General features: G+C 50.1%; 2 protein-coding genes across 4 annotated transcripts; one reads left to right on the forward strand and one right to left on the reverse strand.

The window, feature by feature from the left end:
* Rbpjl (recombination signal binding protein for immunoglobulin kappa J region like) lies at positions 1-9,786 on the reverse strand. The gene is made up of 12 exons (XM_057780741.1): positions 9,646-9,786; positions 8,334-8,436; positions 7,082-7,207; positions 5,035-5,105; positions 4,746-4,861; positions 4,330-4,504; positions 2,753-2,890; positions 2,283-2,392; positions 1,885-2,037; positions 580-735; positions 372-475; positions 1-274 (listed from the first exon to the last, which is right to left on the reverse strand). Exons 1-12 carry the CDS (start codon positions 9,665-9,667, stop codon positions 1-3), a joined length of 1,548 nt encoding a protein of 515 aa, XP_057636724.1. The 5' UTR covers positions 9,668-9,786.
* Matn4 (matrilin 4) lies at positions 7,126-24,503 on the forward strand. 3 transcript variants are annotated; one of them, XM_057780738.1, is made up of 11 exons: positions 7,126-8,404; positions 10,796-10,909; positions 11,613-12,182; positions 13,219-13,341; positions 16,886-17,008; positions 17,109-17,231; positions 17,325-17,447; positions 20,532-20,945; positions 21,046-21,198; positions 24,153-24,259; positions 24,338-24,503. In XM_057780738.1, the coding sequence occupies exons 2-11, from the start codon at positions 10,831-10,833 to the stop codon at positions 24,413-24,415; spliced, it is 1,893 nt and encodes a 630-aa protein (XP_057636721.1). In that variant the 5' UTR covers positions 7,126-8,404; positions 10,796-10,830; the 3' UTR covers positions 24,416-24,503. The 3 variants fall into 3 exon arrangements, with proteins under 3 accessions (XP_057636721.1, XP_057636723.1, XP_057636722.1); XM_057780739.1 differs by lacking the exon at positions 7,126-8,404 and adding an exon at positions 10,280-10,387; XM_057780740.1 differs by lacking the exon at positions 24,338-24,503 and having other exon boundaries at positions 24,153-24,301.
* Positions 24,504-26,944: the final 2,441 nt, after the last annotated feature.

Genomic DNA, 26,944 nt, shown 5'->3' on the forward strand with positions numbered 1-26,944 from the left:
CTAGCTGGGGCAGAAGAGGTGGAAGTTGGTGCGCGTGAACTCGTGGTGGATGCTCTCGAGAAGCGCGTCTGCATCAGGGGTGGGCTCGTGCGTGTCGGGCGGCCGCGGCCGCGCGCTGTATTCCGGGGTGTAGGTGAAAGAGAAGGCGCTGGGATAGAAGAGCGCATCCGCACGCAGTAGGCTCACCGGCACCGTAATGGGAGTGCGCAGCCAACGCCAGTCGCTGCCGAAGGCCGCCACGTCTGGCACCACGCACACCAAGGACCGCGGGCTTCTGTGGGTGGGATAAGGAGGATAGACTGACAAACATTCCAACCTCTGAGCCTTGGGGCCAAGCTGTCCTCCTCCTCTCCCCTACCCGCCATCCGTACCTGAACATAGTTTCTGCTTCCACGTCTCCAAACCACACCTTGAGCCCAGCGTGGAAATTCTCTCCCTGCAGCTCCAGCGTGGCCACATCACCTCCGCCACTCAGCTGGGGGCGGATGGGACCAGATGTAGGTGACTGGGGAAGGTGTGTGTGGGGTAGGGGTGAGAGCCTCCCGGGTCCCGGGACAGACAGCCCACTCTGCAGTTCACCTCCAGCGTGCTGATGAGGGGCACTGGAGTGACAGGTTCCCGGGTACAGGCCAGGCTGGTGCTGAAGGAGAACTCCACCGACTCAGTGCCAATGATGGTCCAGCAAGAACTGTCGTTGAGCAGCGCCCTGTTGGCCTCCTTGGGGCAGAGGGAAGCCTGGAGGGAGGTCCAAAGGATAGAACTGGAGCTTTGCTAGTGGTTCAGCCTTATCAAGTTTCCCTCCTAAGCTTTCCCATTTATCTGCTCCAGGGAGCTTGAGTGTGACCCCCATACTGTATGGGATATATATCCAAACCCGTTCTTCTTTTAAAGCAATATTTTTTATTTATACTGTGTATTTATGTGTGTGTGTGCGCGCGCGCATGTTCAATTTTTAAAAATAGATGTGAGTGCTAGGGTATTGTGAATTCCAGTGCCAGAGTTGGCACACTAGGTACATTACCAACTAACCATTTCCCCAGCTCCCTTAGAGAACACTAAATCCTTGAGCCAGCTTAGTTTCTCTCTCTCTCTCTCTCTCTCTCTCTCTCTCTCTCTCTCTCTCTCTCTCTCTCTCTCTCTCTCTCTCCTCTCTCTGTTTTTTGAGACAGGGTTTCTCTGTGTAGCATTTGGAGCCTGTCCTGAAACTAACTCTGTAGACCAAGCTGGCCTTGAATTCAAAGATCTGCCTGCTTCTGCCTCCTGGATGCTGAGATTACAGATGTGTGCATCATCTGGCTATAATTACTGTTTTCTATATTTTATGATTCTATCTACTAACATTCTTGAATAATAGTTTTGGAAGAAATATTACTTAATAATTATTGTTTTCCACACTGTATAATTTTTGTGCCTTGACATCCCATAACTTTGTTCAGTAACATTCAATGCTATTTCCTACTATGATTTTGTTTATATTCTGCAATTTTTTCTTTTTATGTGTGCATAGGTGAATCTGTGCCATATGTGTGTGACCTTCAGAGGTCAGATCCCTTAGAGCTGGAGTTACAGGTGGGTGTGAAGTTGTGGCCCACTATGTGGGTGCTGGGACTTGAGCTTGGATCCTCTGGAAGAGCAACAAGTTCTCTTACCTACTGAGCTATCTCTCCAGTTCATATAGACTGCAGTTTCATATCCCAACATCTAAAAGCCCTTGGGAAGGAGTATTGGTTACTAACAGTAAATACAGTGCTTTTCTACATTCCATTACCCTACTCGTCCATGGACGGTACTACTGTGTGAGAAGCAGCAACCTTTGTGGGCAAGATCTTACATCCTACGGCTTCTGGATTCTTCCTGTTGTGCTTAGCAGTCTCTGTTTCTCACCTGGAACCGCACCACCTTCTCTGTGGCAAGGCATAAGTAGGCGCCACCCCCTCCTGGAGTGTCACCTGGGAACTGGAATGCGCACTTGTGCAGCTGGGAAATGGGTTCATCCACGTCTAGGAGGGCACACTGCTTGGCTACTTTGCGGATGATCTGCAGCAGAGGGGTGTCAGGAAGAGGGGTGGCAAGGTGCGGGGTTCCCCAGAGGCTGGATGCTCTCCCAGCCAGGCAGTTCTATTCTGATAGCTGTGAGGTCACGGGCACACTCCCATGAAGCACTGAGAGAGAATCGGTGTCTTTAGACCTTCAGGCCTCACTGCCCCCAGCCCTGCCCACAGTGGCCACGCTTCTGTACTGATCTGTGGTTACCCGTGTGGAGTCAGAGTCCTTTCTCATACCATAGGAGGCAGTGTGATGCCCGTGACTGTACAGACGAGCTGCACGAGGGAGCCATAGCGGATGTAACCTTCCTGGGGTGGGAAGTCCCCTTGGGAACGGTGCTCATCAGCTGGAGATGAAAGAAAGGGACAAAGGCTTCAGAACTTCTGCCCCAAATCCTGCTTCTCCACTTCTGGCTTTGTGACACACCACAGTTGGAAGAAGCGAAGACTAGGGTTCTAGTCCTGGAGAGGTAATCTGCGGTCATCCCCACAAAGGTGTGCTCCCTGGGCCTGCCACCTACTGGCTTGAGGGGAAAGGGCATAGCCACAGGGATTAGAATAGAGTGGGTGAACTAAGGTGGTGGTGGTGGGGCAAACCTTTGTCCTCCCCTCCCAAGGCTCAAGTTACACTGGTTTACCTTCCTGACATGTTGATTAAATATGCTAACACACATGGAGCCCCCAGCCCGCGCCTGCTCTATGATTACCCAGGTGGAGTGTGAAGGCAGCCCACTGTCTTGCGCTGGCCACAAAGGCCCCGTCTTCCACAGAGAGGTAACGCGTGGACACTGTCTGGGAGCGCAGGCGGTTGAAAAGGGAGACCTTGGAGCCCGAGGAGATGCACACTGTGAGGGAAGTGGGATCAGTGCTTTGGCCTTATGTGGTCCCTTGGTCTCCCCAGATGATCTCTTATCCTCTGTGACAGCCTGCCTACTCTGCCTGCTGGCCTGACACGATGGGGATTAGAATTCCCCAGCTGGTTAGCTAGGGCCCGCTCTAATTCTGCTTCTGAGCTTGCCAGCTCCCCTGTGGACTGAGATCATCAGGTCACTCAGGGCCTGGTTGGCCATAGGTACTGTGCTGGGAGCTGATGGTGTGCACTGGGCTTTGCTCTGAGCGAGTTCATGGGTCTTCATGGAGGACTTCAATACCAAATGCTAACACTAGGCTGAGTTCAGGAGGTGTCCTGGGGCCGGGAAGTGTGAAGCAGGTAGGGGTGGCACATGGAGCCAGCCTCTAAGCACAGATCACGTGTATGAAAGAGCAGGGGAATTTTTTGAGAACTCAATGTGTCTTCCAGCCTGTGGCATGTGCTCAGAGACCCAGCTTTATTTTCTCACTGACTTAGACTAGTCAGGGATATGGCCCTGAGCAGTGTCTTCCTCTCTGCTCCCAACACTCGTCAGACTATTGGCACGCCATCTATACCTAGTCCAGGCCCCCTTCCATTGAGTTTATTATACAATAGGTCTGTCTGTCCTTCCTCCCTCTCTTCCTTCCTTTCTTTTTTCTATATGTGTGTGCACATGTGTGGGTGGGTGCACACACCTGTGTGTGTGTGTATGTGTGTGTGACTCTCCACCTTATTTTCTGAAATTCAGTAAGAACACGGGTTCTTACTGAATTGAGAGCTTACTATTTTTCTAGAACTTTCTGACCAGTGAGCCGAGGAGGATCCCCCTGTCCCTACTTGCTCAGTGCTGGGGTCACATTCAGCTTTTATGGGGACCCAGATTCAGACCCTGCCGCTTGTGTTTAAGCACTTCACCCACCAAGCCGTCTCCCCATCCTTTACTTTCTAACTATGTATCAGCTCAGTCGATTCTCTTATTTCCAGCTAAGGGACCAGTCTGCCCGAAATCAGGCAGCTAGCAAACTTCAGGGCAGGGCTCGAACCCAGACCGCCAGATTCTACACGATGTCACCACGCCATCCACGTTTCCTGAATACCAAGGGCCACCTAGAACACTGCTTGGATCTGGAACACAACTTCCTTAAGGTCATTTTTAATTGGCCCCAGTTTTGGCACCTGCCTGCAGATTTTATCTGTTCTTAGCCCCCCACTGTCGTCCTCAAATCTGGTGCCTCTTCTCTTTCCTGCATCACGTGGGGATCTCCATGTATGCGCGTGACTTTTCTTGGTCTTGGCCAGCCACTTACCCCCCTGACTTCTCCCTTCTTTCGACTCAGACTCCACCTCTCCCCCTGACTCCACCCCTGCACCTTCCTCCCAACTTCACAGCTCTGGATTTGAATGGCACCCTCCCACTCCACCCCCTCTCACGGTCTGTATTTTTCAGCGACTGCTTCTTCTGTGAGGGCTTGGAGATCACCTTGATGAGGCGACTGTGGAAGGTGCCCAGCTCCCGGCCTCCTCGCAGCACAAGCCGCAGCACTAACCGGAAGTGCTTCCTCTTATCGGCGTCGGAGATGTACAGGGTCTTGGCACAACCAAATTCCTACGGGACTCATGGGGATGGGGCCCGTCTTATTTCAACTCTCTGCCAGCGAATGCGCCAACCTTTCACAGTTATGACATGCGTCCCATCAGAGAAGACAAGAAGCCGCACCAGCTAGGCTCTGCATCAGAACCCACCCTCTGGCCTCCCCGCTAGTAATCTCTTGGCTTCTGGAGAGGACGTGGGAGTTCTCTTTTGCAGAGAAGAGGCAAGAACTGGGTATTCTCTCATTCAGTCTCACCCTTGAGTCCGGCTGCTCTTCGAAATTCAACTTCTGCGTCTCAGGAGCATTGCCGGACGCGCCGTCCAGTCCCATGTAGCCGCAGACCGTGGGTCCGGTCTCCGCAGACTGGTGGGCTAGAAAAATGACGGGAATTAACCCTAGGATTGGGGAAACTCAGGTACCAGTCAAACTTAGTTCTTGCCGCCAGAGGGAGCAACGAGACTGCCACTGCAAACAGCTGGTCTCCAGGACCCTGCTGAATTAGTTGGCCCTACCTGCAGAGAACAGTCCCAGGGGGCGCTCTCACCTTGGTCTTGCAGAGGCTTAACCCTCCAACCTGGACCAGCGAGGTAGACACAGGGCGGAGGACAGAAGAACCTGGAAACAGGTAGAGAACTGGATATATCACTTTCACTATCTCGAAAGTGTCTCAAAGAAACATAAACCCAAAGAATCATTATTCCTTCTCCTCCCCTAATCGGGTGAATCCCTTTAACACAGAACATTCTTTTGTTTATTAAACCCTGTCAGTCCGGCCCACTCCATCTTCAGAACATATCTGGAATCCGTTGGCTTCCTACCACCTCGGTCCTAACTGCTACCTCCTGCCTTCCCCACTCTCAGCCTTTCAATCTTTCTTTCTTGTCACTGCCTCTGTTGGAACTTGTTTTTCACACAGCAACCAGATTACTTCTTCTTCTTCTCCTTCTTCTTCTTTTCTCGAGACAGGGTTTCTCTGCGGCTTTGGAGCCTGTCCTGGAACTTGCTCTGTAGACCAGACTGGCCTCAAACTCACAGAGATCCACCTGTCTCTGCCTCCTGAGTGCTGGGATTAAAGGCATGGGCCACCACTGCCCATCTACCAGATTACTTCTTATGGCTTGGTAGATAAAATGCTTGCCAGGGCAAATCTGACAACCTGAGCTCAATCCCCAGAACCCACTGAAAGGTGGAAGAAGAGAACCAGCCACACAACGTTGTCCTCTTCTGACCTCCACACGAGTTGTAGCATCCACACATACACACAGTAACAACAACAATGAAAATAACAGTCAAGGGGCAGGAGAGATGGCTCAGAGGTTAAGAGTGCTGGCTGCTTTTCCAGAGGTCCTGAGTTTAATTCCCAACACCTACATGGTGACCCAGAACCATCCATAATGGGATCCTATGCCCTCTTCTGGTGTGCAGACATGCATGTAGACAAAGCACCATAAACATAAGATATGTAAATAAATAAACCTTAAGAAAACAGTTAAACTGAATTGGGTTTGGAGGCTCTTGCCTGTAATCCTAATCCCGGCACTGGGCACTGAAGGGGATAGGACCTGAGACAGGAGAATTACTGTGGGTTCAAGTGCAGCCTGAGTTATAAAGCCAGAGTCTGTCTTATTACCCCCAAATATAAACAAATTAAGCAATATTATTAATAATGATGGAAACATGAGTCAGATTATGATATTCCGTATTAGTGGTTTAAAATCTTGTCAGGCGGTGGTGGTGCATGCCTTTAATCTCGGAAGGCAGAGGCAGGCAGATCTGTGTAAGTTCAAGGCCAGCCTGGTCTACAAGAGCTAGTTCCAGGACAGGCTCCAAAGCCACAGAGAAAATCTGTCTTGAAAAACAAAAACAAAAACAAACAAACAAAAATCCCAAGTCTTCACATGACCCAGGCACTTTCTGCTTCTCCTGTTTATTTCCTGCAACATCCCCCCCCCTTTGTTCAGTCTCTCTCTCTCTCTCTCTCTCTCTCTCTCTCTCCTACAGGACTAGCTGTACAGGACTAGTAGCTTTGAGGCCTTTGCATCTTCTGTTCCTTCTAGTTGGAATGCTTGTTGGAGACTTTTCATAGTGACTCCATTTTAGTACTGGTACCCCATTTCTGATGTCACTTCCTAAAGAGCCTTTGACCCCCTTGACCTTTCAAGCTAAGCTTTCCCCCTCTGGTTTCTACTATGTAACCCTTCTCTGTTTTCCTTGTAGCTCTCAGCACAATCTAAAGTATCCTGTTTGCTGCTTTGTGGGGAGGTAACGGTCTCTTCCACACTTGAGTGAAGATGCTGTGTATCAGTTTTGTGCAGCTCGATGCTTAGTGCCCAGCGGCGACCACAGGACCTCATAAGTAACTGAATGGATGGGTAATGTGTGGGGATGTGGGGATCTGAAAGTCCCTGTCAAATTCTGCTGTAGATCACAATTGGTGGCTATTGTTGGCTGAGGAACAGGACTATGGTTGGTCAGTACCTGAGGTGCCAGCCTTGAGGCCTCCAAGATGTCAAAGCAGCTAAATGGTGAGAGGTTTGGAAGGGTGTACAGGGCTGAAGGCTGCAGAGAACTGGGCGTGGATAGTCACCTACCGCTTCTCATTTCCGTAGGATTTCTGAGCTACCTTGGCATGCAGGATCCACACAGTCTGCTCACATCTTTGCTGCAGGCATGTGCGCACACCTTCCCTCAGGATGGTGGCGTGCTCTGGGGGTGACCTAGGAATAGGGATGGGAAAACCAGCCACTGGAAGGGTCAAGGGTTATGTGGGCTGAAGCAGGAGACTGGGGTTGATTTCCATTCCCCCAGGGGTCGGGTCATGGGCCTGTGCGGAGCCCACTGGGATCACCCAGGTGCTGTGCTGTGTGGATGACTTCCTGGCTGTTGTAGTCTGGAGCCACCGTGGAAAGCTGCATTTGAAAGCCCTACATTTGGTCTTCATCTGGAGGTGGGTTTTGTGGGAATGGTAATTAAGCCTTCACCCCAGGAGAGTAAGTAAGTAAGAAGAAACAGGCTTTGCCGGCCCCAGGTCCAGGGCACAAGCGCAGCTCCAGCAGGCAGATGGGTGTAGATATGAATGAGGCCACAAGTCGCATTAGTAGGATGGAGATGGATCCGAGTCTTTCTGATGGGCAAATAATACCCCTAGAGTATTGCTACGGGAGTTTTCCGTTCTTCGAATACAGGGAATCAAGAATTGGCCTTGTAGGGTGAGCTAGGCCAGCTCTCTGGGGTCTGTTGCTTGTCAGTCTGAGGGTTTAGCAGGTGAGGATGGATTCTCACAAAACTTACACAATTAAACGGAGCATGGTGGGAGATATTTGGGAAATGAGCAGTTGGGCCCTGAAGAGAGCTAAGAACTCGGAGGCTGTCCTTTTGAGTCCTTTTACCCTCTTAGCAGGACCAAGTCCCGGCCTTCCATCACTCCTGGAAGGGACAGCTGAGGGCAAGAACCGGGCGCGTCCTTGGAAGCCCAGCCAGGCCAGGCAGTCGGCGGCCAGGACCGCTCCGCCTCTTGGGGCTCTCCTCTGGGAAGTGTCTCGTGTAGGATTCCAGAGCATTCCGGCTGCCGGGAGTGTCGCGCCCCGACTCCAGCTGTAGCAGAATTCCGGCCCGCAGCTCGAGCTTGCAGCTCCGACAGTGGCAGGAGAAGGGGGCACCGCGCTTGCACGGCGGCCCGGGTACTCAGAGGAAGGGGGAGATCTCTCCCTGCCAGTGGGAGGGGTCGCAGCCCGCGCTCCCCCTCCCCACCCGCCCGCCCCAGGTTAAATGCAGCTGCCGCCTCGCCTCGCTCTAGCTGTCTGGCAGTCCCCACCTAGGGCAAGCTGCCCACGCCGCCGTTACCTGGTCCAACTCCCTAGGAGGCTTGGCCCGTCGCTCTGTAGCCGCGCCTCTGAACTGTCCCGCAGGCTCAGGTGAGTCAAAGGGCCCGGGGGCACCGAGGGGTCTGCAGGGAAGCCGGCGGAAAAAACCGTGGGGGGACTGTATTTAGCGGCCTACGTGCCCACATCTAATCTGCAGTACCGTTTCCGATGCCCCTGCAGCAAGGCCGACTAACCGTAGGCCCTCATTCTCTAGTCTCCTCCCTCTAGGTTCTGGCAGCTTCCCAAAGTGTCCATTCCGGGTCAGCTCTTGACCTCATAGACCCCTTCCTCGGGAATGAGCTTTCCCTTCCCTAAAGGCATGGGAGAAACTTCCTCTTCAATGTAAGGATTGACTCTTTAGGTCGAGGAGAACTGGGGTCCAGTGTCAGTCTGGTGGACCACCACTTCAAAGTAGGCCCTTGAGTGATGATTCCCTTGGCCCTCCCTGGACCGACTTTCGTCTGGGGGAATGGCAGGTCGGGAAAGTTGAATTTAGACCGTAGCTACTTTGACTTTCTAAGATTCCGGGGTGCAGGTGAGGTGATACCAAGTATGTGTTGACTTAGGCCAAGAGCAGGATTAGAGGGATCACAGTCAAGAGCCAACAGAGTCTCAAAGGCTCCGTGGACCTTTACTCAGATGGTAACCCGGATGGTGCCTCAGCTATGGCCCACTCCAGAAAAGGCAGCCCCTTCCTTTTACCTCCACCAGCAAGCAGCGGACATAGCTTGCTAGCTCAGTCACTCTACCACGACAGGCCCTACCAGAGGGATTTTTGTTCTACCCTGCCTGGAAAACCAGAAGGGAGAGGAATCCCGGATGGGAAGGAAGGCAGTTTGGAGCCAGAGACACACACCGGCTTTGCTCAGAATGGGCCCATTCAAGGAACTGGGGGCGGGGCGGCGGTGGGTTAGGGGGCGCTGGACTGCTTTGCCAAGAAACAGCGACAGAAAAATGGATTGAGCAGGCTCAGCGTCCCGTGTGGGGGTGGGGTAGGGAAAGGGAGAAAGGCTTAGTGATTCCTAGGTGCCAGGGAACCTGGGAACTCTGGAGAAAAAGAGGGGGGCCTAGGTTTAGTTCTGTGTCTGGAGCTCAGCTGGCACTCTTTTTGGGCCCCACATTTTCCATTAGTACAATGTGTGTTGTGTGTCCGTGTGTGTTGTGTGTCCCTGTGTGTGTCCGTGTGTGTATGTTGTGTGTTCCTGTGTGTGTCCGTGTATGTGTGTGTGTGTGTGTCTGTGTTCTCGTTCTCAGGGGACTTCTCTAGGCTATGCAGGAGGGTGAAGACTTACCTGTTGTCCCCAAAGGGTCCATGGCCGCTGGTCGGGGCCCCAGCAGCTCTCTGGGCACGTCTAGTGCCTCTGTCTTCGGTACCCTCCACACCTCTGCACCCCCCAACCCTCTCACCGGATATATTTCGTCCAAGCCTTATCTTCAAGGTCCCGGGGCTCCCCAGCGTCCTGTTTGCTCTGGGTAGGGGCACCTGCTGGGCAGATGTGGGCTTCCCACGGCCGTAGAAGCCAGACCCGGCGGCGCCCCCTGGCGGCCTTTTCTTAGAGCAGGCGAGTAACAAAGACACGGAGGCTGTTCTTGTTCACTGGCTTACCACAAAGACCCTAGAACCCAAAGCGGGGTCGGGAGACAGTGGAATTGGCTTTTCTCTGCTGAAGAAGAGAGTACGGAGCACCTTGGCTGATTCCCAGACCAGACAGGACTTTCCTGCTGCGCGAGGCTGGCTAGCGGCATCTAATTTCTTTAAACCTCTTTTTCTGAATAGGTGCAACCAAGCCAACAACTGCCTTGAGTGTCAGAACTGGGTAGAGAGTTAATGCCACATCGAATGAACTCATTTAACGCTGTACCTCGTATTGAGAAAAGGCTTTTTTTTGGGGGGGGGAGTATCGGTAGAATGGCTCAGTGAGTAAAGGTGCTTGCTGCTAAGACCGACCACCGGAGTTCAGGACGGTCTAATCCTGGGACCCACACAATGGAAGGAGAGAGCCGACTTCAACGAACTGCCTTCGACCTCTGCATGTGTGTGTCGTAGTGTGTATATGCACACACAATAAAGAATTCATGTAAAACATCTTTTATAAAGGCATTTATCCCCTTTTGAATTTTATATGTTTTGTCTACTCTTTATTTACTTGGTGTCCTGTAGTTCTGCAAAATATCATTTTCTACTAAGACTCACCTGTGAATTTCAGCAATCCCAGGGTGGTGACATCAAAAAAATATTAAAAAGCTTTTGTTTTGAGATAAAGTCTCACTATATAGCCCTGGCTATGTCTACCAGACTGCCCTCGAACTCACAGAGATCTGTCTGCTTCTGCCTCCTGAGTGTGCCACCATGCTTGGGAAGACATTTTGAACATACACAGAAACCAAGCGCACACCCCCTGAAATGAGAGTGAAGTCAAACTGTTGCTTTGTTACCTTCAGGCTGTGGCACCTTGGTTCTTCATCCTGCAAGCACCATGAGAGGCCTCCTTTGCTGGCCACTGCTTCTGTTGCTGCTCTTTCTCCAGCCCTGGGAAATCCAGCTCCAGATCGCAGGTGAGCTGGGGCCCAGCCCTCATCACGGGAGGAGGGGTGCAGAAACAGTTCCTTCATCCACTGCCAGCCAGCATTGCTGGGGGAGGGGGGAAAGCAAGGACTTTGAAACGCTTTGGGCTGGGTTTGGGCTTCCCACTTCACCCCTCCTGTTGTTTCTACACCTGGAGTATGTGGTAGAGTTTTGGGTTCATGTAGAACTGATCAACTAGTGTTGCAGTTTATTGAAGTATATTGGAAATATGGGAAAAAAAATCAGGCGATTTCACATAAAAACCTTATTTGAGAATTTTCTTGAAAAAAAATTAAATGACCTGCTAAACATCCAGTCCATTTGGGTTTATAACAATATGTAGCTGGGACCCACCCACGTTAGCAGGGATACAGAGGCTTGTGATATCATAGGCATAACTGAACCAGTTCATTCATTTATGATATCTGGCTGGTCCATGAAGGCATTGGAGATTGGGACATCTCTTTGCCCACTTCTCAAATATATAATGTTGACTCAGAACCGCCCCCAGAGCTGTATGCAGGGAACTTGTGCATTTCCTGGGTCAGTGATGAATGAGTGGCTGTATCCAAGGCATGTTTATTGGGCTAATATGCTGGGCGCTGTTTCATTCAGATAACAGCATTTCTTCTGGCGTTTCCTGAGAGATCAGCTTTAGTCGATCCGAGAGAGTCCTTTCCCACCTCCCCGCAGGTCCTAGGTGCTACACTGGCCCCCTGGATTTGGTGTTCGTGATTGATAGCTCCCGCAGCGTGCGCCCCTTCGAGTTTGAGACCATGCGGCAGTTTCTAGTGGGCCTCCTCCGTAACCTCGACGTGGGGCTGAACGCCACGCGTGTTGGCGTGATCCAGTATTCTAGCCAAGTACAGAGCGTGTTTCCCCTGGGTGCATTCTCGCGCCGGGAGGACATGGAGCGCGCCATCCGCGCGGTAGTGCCGCTGGCTCAGGGTACCATGACCGGGCTGGCCATCCAGTATGCCATGAACGTGGCGTTCAGCGAGGCCGAAGGCGCGCGCCCATCTGAGGCGCGAGTACCGCGCGTCTTGGTCATCGTGACCGACGGGAGACCTCAAGATCGAGTGGCCGAAGTGGCTGCGCAGGCGCGCGCCCGCGGCATTGAGATCTACGCTGTGGGAGTGCAGCGAGCAGACGTGGGCTCTCTACGCGCCATGGCTTCGCCTCCCCTGGACCAGCACGTCTTCTTGGTGGAGTCCTTCGATCTCATCCAGGAGTTTGGCCTGCAGTTCCAGGGCCGGCTGTGCGGTGAGTTAGAGCATCTGGCGAACTCTGGCTTGAAGGAGGCTACATTCAAGTTTGCATCATTACAGACAAATCCCTCCCTGTGGGGTGGCCCCTCAGCTTTACTCTGCCCTCAGGGTACAGTAGGGTGTTCAAGTCTGCAGAAGAGTGCATCACAATTCAGACTTGGTCCCACAACACCCTGCAGCTAGTCATGCTGAACCAGGGACTTGCTATGTCCTTTGCGTCATGTGTCTGAATGCCTAACTCCAACACAAAAATGTCTTTTAAACAAGAATCACTGCTGGGCAATGTTGGCACTCACCTTTAATCCCAGCACCCGGGAGGCAGAGACAGGCAGATCTCTGGGAGCTCGAGGTCAGCCTGGTCTACAGAGTGGATTCCAAGACAACCAGAGCTGTTACACAGAGAAACCCAGTCGCAAACCAACATATTAACTAACAAAAAACAAACAGAATCATCAACCCTCCAAACTAAGAGTGTTGTCTATCAGGAGTCATGCTCCGCCCACGGGAGTATGGTTCCTCCCACTCTAAGCCCTCCCCCATGCCCCCACTCCCTGTATACAAAGGCTATGAGAACTCTTTTAGTCACTTTTATGGGGAAGGGGTGTTGGGAGGGGGAGATGACGACATGATTTCTTGTAACCTAGACTGGCCTTGAAATCGATTTGTAGCTGAGGCTGACCTTGAATTCCAGAGCCTCCTGAATCCACCTCCTAAGCGCTGAGATTACAGGTTTGGGGCGCTGGCTTTGTGCTCACACGTTGAGCTATTTCATCTCCTGTGATTTAGTACCTCTCCACCTTCCTGCACGACTGGCTTCATGCAGGGCAGTGTTCTTTTCTAAGACCATTCAAAGGTTCTTCTTTCCCCTAGCCCTCTCCCCTGGACTGGCCCTCTCAAAGAAAGGAATCCATAGCCTACCCAAGTTCAGACTTGGGTATTTACTTCAAGACCCTGCTGCCTACCATTGAGCCCTCTCCTTGGACACTTCTGCTCCCCTGTTCTCTGCTGATTTTCTCCTTGTGTGTCCTCAGGCAAGGACCTGTGTGCTGAGCAGGAACATGGCTGCCAACACCAGTGTGTCAATGCTGCAGGAACCTTCTACTGCACCTGCAACTCTGGCTACAAGCTAGCCCCAGACAACAAGAAGTGTTTGGGTGAGCACTGCCCCATCCTGGAGACTCATTGTTCATGAACCTTCTTTGCCTTCCCAGCATCACAACAACGATTTTGGCAAGTCCTTTGGAAATAGAAGCACGCCCCCTTCATCTTACAAACCATAGAAAGAGGGGATATTAATTGGGGCCACACAAGTCTATTGTGAACCAGATCTAGGAGTCTTGACCCCACCCAGTTAATCGTTGTCTTTGTACCCTTTCTCCTCCGTTTGGTACAATCGCCTACCTGTCTCCATCCACCTCCCAGACTTGTTTCTTCTGTCTCCTCCAAGACCAACCCTTCAAGTTCGTCACTTAGACACCACTGGGATATCCTCAGCTACGCGGCCCTCTCAACTCTCCACGCTGAATGTTCTTCATTCTTAACTCTGCACCTCAGCTCTCTCTCTTTGGTGCCTCCTCTCCTCTCTGCAAATCTTTTTTTTTTTTTTGAGACAGGGTTTCTCTGTAGCTTTGGAGCCTGTTCTGGACCTCGCTTTGTAGACCAGGCTGGCCTCGAACTCACAGAGATCCGCCTGCCTCTGCCTTCTGAGTGCTGGGATTAAAGGTGTGCGCCACCTTCACCTATTTTTTTTTTCACTTTAATTCTGAAAAGCTATCTTCCTTAGATCATTGTTTTTTTTCTTTTTGGTGAGTGGCTTTTTTTTAAAAACAAACAAACATGTATGAATATTTGGGTTTTTCTTTGTGGTGAGCATATTTTGGTGAGTATATTCCTGTGACTGTGTTTTCCACCACTCATATAGTGCCAGACCTTGTGTTAGGAGACCTCCATACATTCACAGCTACTAGTTCCACAGTTTTAGCTTCACAATCTGGAAAAAGAGGTCATGTGATCCCATAACCCAGATACCACCTGGGTCTTCTTCTGTTTAGAAACTTGGAAAGGTTTTGAGGGGCTGGAGAGATGGCTCAAAGTGGTTAAGAGCACTTGCTACATAATCATGAAGACTGGAATTTGGATCTCAGCGTTCATGACCAGACAGTCATCTGGGAAATGCCTGTAACCCCAGCTCTGAAGTGGGCAGAGAAGGAAGCTCTCTGAGACTTGCTGGTCTCCAGCGTAGCCAAGAAAACAGGAGCTCCAGGTCTAGGGAGAGATGCTGCCTCAAAGGAATAGGTGGAGAGCGATGAGGAAGATGTCCAATACCCTTCTGATCCGAGTGCCATACAGTTGTGCACACCAGCACACACACACACCACACATTCAAAAGTCAAGCTTAAAAAGGTTTGATATACACCCTATTTGATTACTGTCAACATTCTTTTCCTAAGATATCTAGAACATGCATTTTGGTAGCTATATTCTGCTCTGGGTTTTTGTTTAGTTTCCTTCCTCTTCCTTCTTTGGCTTTTCCTCTTCTCTTCTCTTCTCTTCTCTTCTCTTCTCTTCTCTTCTCTTCTCTTCTCTTCTCTTCTCCTCTCCTCTCCTCTCCCCTCCCCTCCTCTCCTCTCCTCTCCTCTCCTCTCCCCGCCCCTCCTCTCCTCTCCCGCCCCTCCCCTCCCCTCCCCTCCTCTTCTCTTTTCCTCTTCTTTTGTCTCCCCCACCTCTCCCTTACTTTCTTGTTGTGTATCTCATGCTGGCTTCAAATTCATGACCCTTCTGCCCTAACCTTCAGAGTATGGAGATAACTGATACCATGCCTCACCTTGCTGCATTCTTTTTACTTATGATCTTTTCTCAAATTTTTAGTCCCACATGCTTACCTTGTTACAGTCTTCGGTTTACACACATGTGCACAGAAGGCTCTGCTTTCATATGTACGTGTACACGTGTCCATTTTGTAAAAGGTGGAAGTGGGCAGGGATATGAGTAAGGTAAAACTCAAACATACAAAGAAAAACATTACTTGTAATTGCCGCTAGACGCCCTTGTTCCTGGAAGCCCTCAATTATCCTACTACAGAGATTTCCCCATTGCCATCTTTAGCCCACAGGGCTACAAAACTTCATCCTATCTGTCACGTTTCTCCTCCTGTTCCCTGCAGTCCCTTTTCCAGGAATCTCAAAATTTCACCATTTCCCCCAGTTCAGATCTAGGCCATCTTTGCATATCCAAACCGTCAAAGAAATCCATCCAGCAACAGGTCTCCCTTCTGCCCCTTCAAAAGGAAATAGTAAACAGCTTCTTCCTACCGCGTTTCTCGGACAGGTGAAGATGCTGCTCTTCACACTTGGCTGTGAGCCATTGAGCTTGTGGAGGATGGGATCCTCCTTTGATGTGGGAGTCCCCTCTGTATGCTGTGAATACCATCGGTTAATGAATAAAGTAACTGCTTTGAGCCTATAGCAGAGCAGGGCGTAACAGAGCTAGGTGGGGAAAACTAAACTGAATGCTGGGAGAAGGGAGGTGGAGTCAGGAGAAGCCATGTAGCCCTGCCAGAGACAGATGCCAGAACTTTATCTGGTAAGCCACAGGTAAATTAATGGAGATGCATTAATTTAAGATATGAATTAGCCAGAAATACACTTAAGCTATTGGCCAAATAATATTGCAAGTACTATGGTTTCTGTGTGATTATTTTGGGAGTCTGGGCGGCTGGAAAATGAACAATGGCCTCCTACTATACTCCTCCACACGCTGGACTCAGCAGTGGGCTCTTTGGCTCTGGGAAATGTCACCTGACCCTGTAGAAAGAAGACTACAAATGTCTGGAAAGCACACCAGATTAATTAACTGTGACCTTTGGGGTAGGGCAAGGCATGGGTGCTAGCATTTTTTCTTTAATTAAAAAAACTTGGTGCATGTATGTGTGTGCAAATGCCTGTGGAGGTCAGAGGTCAGTGTCAAGTATCTTCCTCTACAACTCTCCACTTCATTATTATCAAACAATTTTTGATTATTATTAGTGTGTATTATGTGTGAGTGCAGGTGTGTGTGTGTGTGTGTGTGTGTGTAGTGTGACAGTGTGCATGTGGAGGTCAGAGGACAACTCTGTGGACTTGATTCTCTTCCTCTGCCTTTAAATGGGTTTTGAACTCAGGTCATAGGCTTGTGAGGCAAATGTTGTGTTAACCATGGATTCATCTCCCGAAACTTTATTTATTTATGCTTGTTTTCTTTTCTTTTTAAGATTTTTCGAGACAAGGTTTCTCTGTGTAGCCCTGGCTGTTCTAGAACTCTCTCTGAAGACCAGGTTGGCCTCGAACTCACAGAGCTCTGTCTGCCTCTGCCTTCTGAGTGCCTGATTTAAGGCGTGCACCACCACTGCCCGGCTCCTCTTTCTTTTTTTGAGACAAGTCCTCTCACTGGAGCTGGAGCTCACCATTGGCTAGTATGGTTTGCCGGTGGTCTCTGGAGATCTGCCTGTCTCTGCCCATCTCAGAGCTAGGGTTACAGCAACCATACCCAGCTTTCATGTGGATGCTGGGGATCCTGACACACTCGGGTTCTCACGCTTGTGTGGCAGACCCTTCACAGACCATGCCCCAGGCTTTGTTAAAGAGCTCCTCAGAGGGCTGTGTGGCCTGGCTGTGAAATGCAGCCCTGAGGGAGCAAAGGCTGACTCCATCTTCTTCCCAGCCATGGACTTCTGTGCCGAAGGGACTCACGGTTGCGAACACCTCTGTGTCAACTTCCTGGACTCTTATTTCTGCCGTTGTCGAGCTGGCTTTGCACTCCAGCAGGACCAGAGGAGCTGCAGGGGTAAATAAGCCCTGCTCACCCACCCCTGTGAGCATGCTAGACGGAGGCTCCCGCTGGCTTCACCCAGAAGTGATTTCCTTCCATTTCTTTCTTCCTTCAGCCATTGACTACTGCAGCTTTGGAAACCATAGCTGCCAGCACGAGTGTGTGAGCACCCTAGCGGGGCCACAGTGCCGCTGCAGAGAGGGCCATGACCTGCTGCCTGATGGGAGGAGCTGTCGGGGTGAGGAGGTGTCTCTCAGATTAGTAGAGAATAGGAAGTGATTCTAGGTGCTGGGGTCTAACCTGACTCGTTCTGCTTGGTATCTCCTCTAAGTCAGGGACTTCTGCAATGGTGTGGATCACGGCTGCGAGTTCCAGTGTGTGAGTGAGGGTCTTTCCTTCCGCTGCCTGTGCCCTGAGGGGAGGCGACTTCAGGCTGATGGCAAGAGCTGTGACCGTGAGTTATAGGCAGAGGGTTTGCTTCTGCCCCATTGCCTACAATCTGACCTTCTCAATGCCCTTGTTATAGCCCCAAAGATGTGTGGATGTCTAACTGCGGGGGGATGGGCTTTTCCTAGCTTCTGTTCCAACCAGTCCTCTTCCCTACTGACAAGGCTGATTTCAAAATCTGTATCTAATCATATTCCTCCTTCACTCAAAATCCTTTTGTGGCTCACCAGTGTCTACAAAATAAAGATCAAATGCCTTTCCTTTGAGTTTTTTCCAGTGCTGGGTACAACCACATTAATGGATAATGAAACCAAATTAGTGGGTTAAAATCGGCATTTAAGGGAAAGAAGAGAAAATGGTTTCCTGGTCTTAGGAAAGCAAGTATTGCTTCATGAGGCAGCAGTTTAGTTCTATGTAAGAATGTGAAGTGCACCGTGATATATTATTATTCTCGATCTCGTTGTGGTCTGAGGTCAGTTTTGAAGGTATCACTTAAGCTCATTACAATCTCGCTTTAGTCATCTCTAGCCCATTTCTTGCTACACTTGAACCTTTTAGTCACACTGGCCTGCTTCTTCCCAAATGTAGCATGAGCTTCCCAGTTCCCATTCCTTTGTACATGCTTCTATCAGCCTTCTAGAATGTCTCTTCTTGCCTTGGCAAATTCCTCGTCGTCAGAGTGCATTGGTCCATCCAGGTTGCTGTGTGACGGTGCTGTTGTGTGTTACTCAACGCTGGGCGACTTATAAAGAACAAAGCTTATGGAATTCAGATCTGTAGGTCTGGAGCAGAGTATCAACATTTCAGTGTTGGTGATGGCCACATGACCATCTTGAGAGTGAGGAGCATGTGTGTACCAGGGCTCAAATACAGGAGATACCAATCCTTTGTAACTGTCAGGATCATTAAGCTAGTCTCTTGAGACCTACTCTACTCTTTGATATCGGCATTACTTTCTTCCTAGGACGGTGCTCCATGACCTAGTTATCTCCCAGAAGGCCCTGCTATGGTTTTGTTATAAAGTGTTTCCTCTCAGGACTCATGTATCAAAGGCTTGGTCCTTAATGCAAGAATGTTCAGAGCCTGGGCTTCTTGGAAGTGATTGGATCACAAGGGTTTTGCCTTTATTAATTGATTAATCCAAGCATAGATTAAGTATGGGAGTAGAGTTTTGGGCTGTTGGAGGTGAAACTGTAGAAGATGGGCCCCAACTGGGGAAAGAGGGTCACGGAGTGTGTGTGTCTTTTGAGCGTTTCTTTCTTTTTTGAGACAGGGTTTCATATAGCATAAGCTGGCCTTGTACTAGCTGTGTAACTGATAATGACCTTGAGCTTCCTAATCCTCCTGCCTCAGGACCTAACTCAGGACTTGGTATATACTAGGCAACAACTCTACCAACTGAGCTACATCCTCAACTTGTGAAGAGTGAGCGGGGTTTAGATGAGTATTCCAGGCTGGCCTTGAACTCACAGGAATCCTATCTTCACCTCCCAAGTGCTGAGATTATAGGCCTGTGCCACCATGTCCTGTTTGAAGAGTGTTTTGATCCAGTCCCTTTCTGTCTGTCTCTTCTTTTATAATGGAGGGTGTTGCTTTCTTCCACCATTCTCCTGATGTCATGATACTTGGCATTACCCCAGGTCAAAGGTCATGGAGCCAGACAGCCATGGACATGATCTGGAACAAATCCTTTCACCTCTGAGTTACTTATGCTAGGTATTCTTGTCACAGTGATAGAAAACAGACCCTGCAGAGACCACTCTGTCCTGCCACACTGGGGTCCAAGATTCTAGCACATGGACTCTTGGGCACAAACCATATCTAAACCACAACAGTGTCTTAAGTGTTTATTTCTCAGCTCTGGGAAATCTAAGACCAAGATGCTGGTAGGTAGTGTGTCCGGTGAGACTCTGCTTCCTGGGTCATACATACTGGTTTTCTCTCTGTGTTCTCCAATGATGGATGGAAGGAAGAAGCAGGCAGCTCTTGTAAGGACATTAATTCCATTCGAGAAGTCTTGACTCTCATGCCTGTGTCTAAGCCCAGTTTCCTCCCAAAGATGATTTCATTAGGAGGAAGGGTTCTGCTCTATGAGTTTTGAATTACACGGTTATCCAATCCAAATCAAATACTGAATTGAATTTCAACACCTCCGTGTAGCCTTTCCCAGTCTCTCCAGGTAAGATGATTTATTCCTCTCTTGGGTTCCCTTATGTCCCTTCATGATGCACTTCCCTTAACTGTAGCAGATGGCATGCCTTGCCTTGTCACATTCTTTCCTGATCTCATGGATCAGGATTATGCTTTCTTTGTTGTTGAACTCCTTGGGGTACTTCCGAATCTCCTGGTTCAGAGTAAAGGGGGCAAGGATGTAGGGATCAGGTCCAGCAGTTTGTGGTTTAGCTAATCCTGGCTTCCAGTCTTGGCTTTGCCACTACTAACTATGGAAGCAAATTACTTTATCCTTCTGAATCCCAGTTTATAGAGAATGGGATAACACTCAAGGAGAAAGTGAACACAGTGCACGTTTTCAGTGCCTGACACATGGTAAACACCAGTAAGTGGTGTTTTTGTCATTGCTATTAATACGGATCAATGCTTAGAATTGTGACAGAAGATAGGTACTAGGTCATCGATGTATGATAGCTGTGGTGGTATTGTTTCCGTTGGTTATTTAAAATAATGTTTCCTTGTTTTGTTTTATTTTTCGAGACAGGGTTTCTCTGTGCAGCAGTCCTAGCTGTCCCGGAACTTTCTCTGTAGACCAGGATGGCCTCAAACTCACAGAGGTCTGCCTGCCTCTGCCTCCTGAGTGCTGAGTTTAAAGGCATGTGCCACCACTGGCCGGCCTAAAAAATGCTTTTTAGCAGAGCATTTGGTTAGTGCTAAGCACTTAACCATCAAAGTCTATCATAAAAAAAGAGGATGGTGTAACCATGATAGCAGTGATTGAGCACACCGCTGGGCACGCAGGGCAGGACCCATAACTGGCATGTGTTATATAATAAATCCTGGCGGTGAATAACTAGTTGAGTATGTGGCTCTGCTGGTCAAGGACCTGACCCCTCCATCCAAGCCTTCTCCTTGGCAGGGTGCCGGGAGGGCCATGTGGATCTTGTTCTCCTGGTGGATGGCTCCAAGAGTGTGCGCCCACAGAACTTCGAGCTGGTGAAGCGCTTTGTGAACCAGATCGTGGATTTCCTGGACGTGTCCCCCGAAGGCACACGCATTGGCCTGGTGCAGTTCTCCAGCCGTGTGCGCACCGAGTTCCCTCTGGGCCGCTATGGCACTGCCGCGGAGGTGAAGCAGGCAGTCCTGGCTGTGGAGTACATGGAGCGGGGCACCATGACTGGCCTGGCACTGCGCCACATGGTGGAGCACAGCTTCTCAGAGGCGCAGGGTGCACGGCCTCGGGACCTTAATGTGCCTCGTGTGGGCTTGGTATTCACTGATGGCCGCTCTCAGGACGACATTTCCGTGTGGGCAGCTCGTGCTAAAGAGGAAGGTAAGTTTGGCAAGGGATGGACTTGGGTGGGGTTGGAGTGGGAGGCCAGGAAGCAGTTTTCTCGAGGCTGGGAGCCCTCTTGAGTGCCTGGGCCCTCTAGGTATCGTCATGTACGCTGTGGGCGTGGGCAAGGCGGTGGAGGAAGAACTGCGTGAGATCGCATCCGAACCATCGGAGCTGCATGTATCTTACTCTCCCGACTTTGGCACCATGACTCACCTGCTGGAGAATCTCAAAGGCAGCATTTGCCCAGGTGAGCGCATCTCCCCTGGGCCTTCTGGTCTTTTGTTGCCCTGCCTCCCATAGATGCCCTGTCCTCAGCACTTCACACACACACACACACACACACACACACACACACACACACACACACACACACGCTTCAGCCGTCACAGCTCTCTACATAGAGCTTGTTATTTAAGCTCGGATCAGCAGAGGCCTGTCTCTTTCTGTAGCTTGTCAGAAACGTAGGCCCTAGACAATGAGTCAGACCCGCAAGTGTTTTGGGTGCACATCAGAATCAAGGAAGCTCTTGATTTGTTGCTCAAATTAATAGTGTTTGGAATAATTTGAGAAAACATCATTTTATTTTTATTGCATTTTTATGTGCGTCTTTTGCCTGCATGTATGTCTGTGCACCACGTATGTGCCTGGTGCTTGTGTTGGCCAGAAGTGGGGGCGGTCGGATTCCCTGGGACTGGAGTTACACATAGTTGTGAACCACCATGTGGGTGTTGGGCATTGAACCAGGTCCTCTGAAAGAGCAGCCAGTGTTCTTAACCATTGAGCCGTCTCTCTAGCCCTGGAGAAAACTGTAAAAAGGAAGCCAAATTCAGCACAGGTAAGTGGAACCAACTGTAGCCCTCCAGCTTGTTGAAATTCAGCTTTATGGACCTGGCAAAGTGACAGGCTGGTTTTAACCCAGTAGCTTGTGCTTTCTGGGGGACACAGACAATAAATGCAATCGCTCCAATGTACTGTACCTGAGGGATATGGACTCAGATGTACCTGTGTGTGTGTGTGTGTGTGTGTGTGTGGTGGGGGGCAGCAGCTGGACCTTTTGGGGACAGAGTTTTTTGGGAACTCTTGATTTTGACCCCAGGGTCTTTAGAGTCCAACACAGGGCTAAGGTGGGATTCTCCATCTAGTGTGTCAGGCACTGCCTGTGGAGATAGGTCAGCAGGGCTGTGCCCAGAGCAGAGCCTCTGTAGTTGAGGGAGCTCCCTGTTCTACCCCCAACTCTAATGATTAACTAAGGTGTTTTGGAAGCACTGGGCTTTAGGGCCCTTCCTGTCCTGACCCTGTCATTTGCAGGGGACTCTGGATAAGTCCCTCCTCCCCTCCTCACCCTTTTCTGTAAGGGGAAGGATGCTCAAAGTTACTGCCAGCTTTAGATTTCTGAGGCAAGTTGGGGCTCTCTGGTTAAGGGTCCTCATTGGCTGGCTGTAGTATGGCCTGGTCTGATCCTCTTTCTTCCGTGACCCTCTATAGCTACAATTCTAAAGCCACAGGCAATCCTGTCAGGATTGTTATTGAGACCATCAAGTAATATGACACAAAGTAGTTTGCCAAGTATGGGAGTTTGACTCATAATGCTAACTTTATAGGGAGGGTGAGTGCCAAGAATTGTGCCAATGACTTTATTACCTGTAATATTAAGAATGGGGACGGGTGAAATGGCACAGCAGGTAAAAGCAGTTGCCATGCAAGCCTGATGACTTGAGTTCGGTCCTGGAACACATTCACAAAAAGCCAGGTGTGATACAATCACACCTGTACCCAGCATCCCTACAGCAAGATGGAAGGGGAAGACAGGAGGAGCCCCTGCAAGCTTGTAGGCCAACTAGCCTGGAAATACACGCTAGCCTGAGTGTACACAGGGGGGCAGAAACAACCAGAGACCCTGTCTCAACAAGGTGGAAGGAGAGAGCTGACTCCCAAAAGTTGATCTCTGATTTCCACAGGAGTGCTGTGGCATGTACACACACACACACACATACACACACACACACACACACACACACACACCATACACGCACATAATAAAAAGGCATGGGCTTACAGTGACGCTATATCTGGTAAGATTCACCATCGTTTTATTTATGTCCCATTAAGAAAAACTGTACTCCACTCCGGGGTGCTGAAATGCATGTGGAGACATATGTGGATCCTTAATTTAAACATTATTTTTTTTAGAACCAATGGAATCACATATTGTTGGGCTTCACCGTGACTCAGTAGGTCTGGGGTAGGGTTGGACAAAACCTATGTTTATTCCTAGGTTATGCCCTTCTGCTTGGCCACAGACTACAGTCTGAGCAATTCTGGTTGACTTAAAAATACACAGTACAGGGTTGACTTATGCCTGGCATGGCTTTAGGCATTGTGTCAGTGTGGTTTCCAGATGCTCTCTGTGTATAATGAATTACAACTGAACACAGCAAATAAAACACAAACTGAGTACTTAGATGCAGCAGTCACATTTCAAGGGCTAAGTAGCTCCAGGTGACTTGTGGCTACCAAATCGGGTGTGACAGATATGGAACACTCCCGTTGTTTTTATGTCTCATTTGGAGAGTGTTTGTCACTCTGGAGTCTTTATTTTTTTATTTTATTTTTTATTTTATTTATTTATTATTATTTTTTTGAGACAGGGTTTCTCAGTCTTGTCTGTCCTGAAACTTGCTTTGTAGACCAGGCTGGCCTCGAACTTACAGAGATCCGCTTGCCTTTGCCTCCCAAGTGCTAGGATTGAAGAGGTGCGCCACTACTGCCTGGCCTCTAGGTTCTTTCTAATCAAAGTGAAATCCATGGACTTTAATATCCGCATGTTTTAGGAGCTTATTGAAAATACAGACCCTCATTATGAATCAAAATCTGGATTCTACTAAGCTCCGTGGATATCCCAGAAAGCACTGGGGGTTCAGAATTTCTCCTGCAAGTGTGTGCACATACACAGATAGTCTAATCCTCACAACCTCCAGTGGATAAACTAGATTCTCTCTACAGATGCAGGAATTGAGGATTACAGGGGTTGAGTTTTCCCCAGGACTTCTCGGCTCCTTGGCTGGAACTCAGGCCAGGTTTGAATCAAAAGCCTGTATATACTCAACCATCAACTTGATAGAGATGTATCAGAAGGTCAAGGCCGCAGAGAGACGGGCTTCCTTTGGCTCACTCTCCTGACTCTTGGTGCTCTGCTTGCAGAGGAGGGCATCAGCGCGGGGACAGAACTTCGGAGTCCCTGTGAATGCGAAAGTCTCGTGGAGTTCCAGGGCCGCACGCTGGGAGCGCTTGAGAGCCTGACGCAGAATCATATCCTTTGGGCCTGGAGGCGCGGGCTGCAGGGCAGGTGAGAGAATCTCTGAGCCCACATCTTCCTTAACTGCGCACTGGCCCAGCTGACAGAGCGCCTGGAGGAGCTGGAGAACCAGCTGGCTAGCCGGAAGCGAAGGTCGCCAGCCGTCTGAGCACCCGTGCCCCGCGGCATGAACCGTCCGGGAGGGGGCGCTGGCGGGCCCCCAGCGCTGCCTTCGAGCTGGCCTCGCCTGGACCTGAAGCTGGATTTGGAGTGGGATGGGATGGGGAGGTGCTGGTGGGGAAACACGCTACACTCGCACGCCCTCGCCGCGTGCTGAGGCCAGTTCTTTGTTGGATTTCTTTCTTTTTTTTTATTTGTTTTGTTTTCTTTTTTAAAAAGAAAAGCCTATATGGGTTTCCACTGCGTCGGTTTGTGGCTATTGCTGCCCCGTTAGGGGGAAGGGAGTTCAGATGGAGCTCGCTCGCAGGCGCCCGGACGGCGTCCTCTCGGAGAAAGGCGCATTGTGCAGGACGGGGGCTGGGGACAGGGGCCCGGCAGCCGCTTCCCGTTCCTTGTTTATTCAGCCCAGAACAGATGGCCCGTTATGCAGGACGCAGGGAAGGAGGGGGTGCCCCTAGAACCCTTGGGTCTGAGCAAGTCTGAGTCCCGCATCCTCCATCACTTCGTTCTTTTGCTATTGCTGTCTCCTGGTGCCAAAAATGTCGCTCAAAGGCCGCTTGGGACCTGGCTGGGGATTTGGTGAGGAGGTGGGAGCCTCGGTCGAGTGGGGCATGAGAGATGCGCTTCATCTGGATTGGGCCTGCCTCTGGCACTCAGTGGCACGCTGAGCCTGTGGCTTTCCCTCTGCCCTTCCCACCCCCTCAAGAAACAAAGCCAAACAACATAAACCTCTCTACCGTCAAGGAACACAAACTTCCCAGATACACACGGGAACTAAAGCTTACAATGCTTTCGATTTCAGAGTGAATTTCAGGTAAATTCCTCAGGGTTTGTTGTTATCCCCAAAAGGGTTGATGTGGTTAGAAGAATTTTTGCTAAGGCACCTGCTCTTGTGTCCAACACACATTTTAGGCTCTCAGTTAATGGTAGTTGGCAACAATTCTTACTGTAATTGGTATCATGTTCAATCTCGGACATGGTTTTAAGTGAGTTTCAAGCATTGCCACGGTATCCTCTTTTATCCAGACAACCTTGTGAGGTAAGTATTATCTAAGATGGCTCAGCTGGCGAGCACATTTACCCATCAAGCCTTACGACCTGAATTCAATTCTCAGAACTCACATGATAAAGGCAGATAACTAAGGCACGCAGGCTGTCCTCTGACCTCCACACCCATATCCCCAATTAATAAGTAAGTGTTGCCTTCCTCATTCCCATTTTACACATGAAGGAATAGAGGCACGCAGTTCACCAAAGCCGCATATCTAAAGAGAGGCTGAGCGGGCATGTTATCGGTGTCCTATTGCAGCTCTAACAAGCGAGGAGCCTGAAAGCAGGAGTTCCTTGTTTTACAGTTCCCCAAAACGAAAGTTCGAGACAGAGCGACAGGTGTGCATTCCTTCTGGAGAGGTCTGCTTTCTTTTGCAGCTTCTAGAGGCCTCCGGAATTCCTTGGCTCACAGTCCGGCATCCCTCTGATCTGGACAGTCCTGTCTCTGTGTGTGATTATATCCCTGCGACTTTGACAATAGCAGATATGCCTCTCCATCAAAATATCTCTAGAAGTCTCCTTTGTCGCTCAGTGCCAGAGATTTCCTCACAGCTTCCCAGGATTTATACGTGGAAGCTGTTGAGGGGCGCACGATTCTGCTACCATCCATGGCTGAAGGCAGGCTGATTTCAGAGCGAATGCGCCACGTACTTGGCGCCCTGCTAGGCTGGGTGGAGACGTGTGTCCCTGAGAACAGCCCTTGAACTGGGGAAGCTCAAGGCTCGAGGGGAGCGAAGTCCACTTGCGTAGAACTGTACAGAAAGAGGGTGTGTCTGACGAGAGAATGCTGCAGAAGGCAGGAAAGGGGGATAGAGGAGACTTTTCGTGTCAAACCTTAAACCACGTGGCTGCATTTTCCGTGTTTGCCCATGTGGGTCAGGAGCAGTGGGGCACAGAAGCTGGGTTGATCTGAGCTTGCTTAGATACCACGAGAAGATAAACTAAGCACCTGGCATGACACCTGGATCTCACCTTGCCCAATCCCTCAAGTTTGAAGATAAAGAAAGGGAGCCCTAGAGGACGCAGGTTCTTGTCTAAGAGGACGCAGGGCCAGACAGAAGACTTCTGGAGGTGTGAGACCCGAATAGGGCACTTCCCGATGGGGTCTGTGAGGAAAGAGGGAAGCTAGATCCTTTCCTCTCTCTTTTCTCCAGCTCTTTACTTCTGCAATCTCCCTCGTGGCCACAGGATGGCGCCTGAAGCTCTGCTTTAGAACTGTAACTCCGAGCCCTCGCAGGAGGCCCTTGGCATTTGCTGCCTGGGCTGATGGTGGCCCTTCCCTTTAATACCAAAAGTTTGAGAATGGCGGCAAGGTCGGTGGGCCAGGGAAGAAGTCGCAGGTGACTCTAAGATGGAAACAGCCTTCATGCCTGCTCCGTTTTCCCCTAACCGTACACACTTTCTCAACGTCGGTCTTCTATCATTTCGCTTTGGAAGGAGAGGCGCCAGCTATTCAGCTTCTGTTAAC

Source organism: Chionomys nivalis, chromosome 9, assembly GCF_950005125.1.
Source record: "Chionomys nivalis chromosome 9, mChiNiv1.1, whole genome shotgun sequence".
Classification (NCBI taxonomy): domain Eukaryota; kingdom Metazoa; phylum Chordata; class Mammalia; order Rodentia; family Cricetidae; genus Chionomys; species Chionomys nivalis.

Bases quoted from the DNA above. Each gene is read 5' to 3' on its own strand.
- Matn4 (XM_057780738.1), top strand. From the start codon at position 10,831: ATGAGAGGCCTCCTTTGCTGGCCACTGCTTCTGTTGCTGCTCTTTCTC. The intron at 17,009-17,108 runs GTAAATAAGCCC...TTCTTCCTTCAG, and splicing joins GGACCAGAGGAGCTGCAGGG to CCATTGACTACTGCAGCTTT. The intron at 20,946-21,045 runs GTAAGTTTGGCA...TGGGCCCTCTAG, and splicing joins AGCTCGTGCTAAAGAGGAAG to GTATCGTCATGTACGCTGTG.
- Rbpjl (XM_057780741.1), bottom strand. From the start codon at position 9,667: ATGGACCCTTTGGGGACAACAG. The intron at 2,891-4,329 runs GTGAGAGGGGGT...CTTCCCTCACAG, and splicing joins GTCGCTGAAAAATACAGACC to TGTGCATCTCCTCGGGCTCC. The intron at 736-1,884 runs GTGAGAAACAGA...ACCTCCCTCCAG, and splicing joins AGAAGGTGGTGCGGTTCCAG to GCTTCCCTCTGCCCCAAGGA.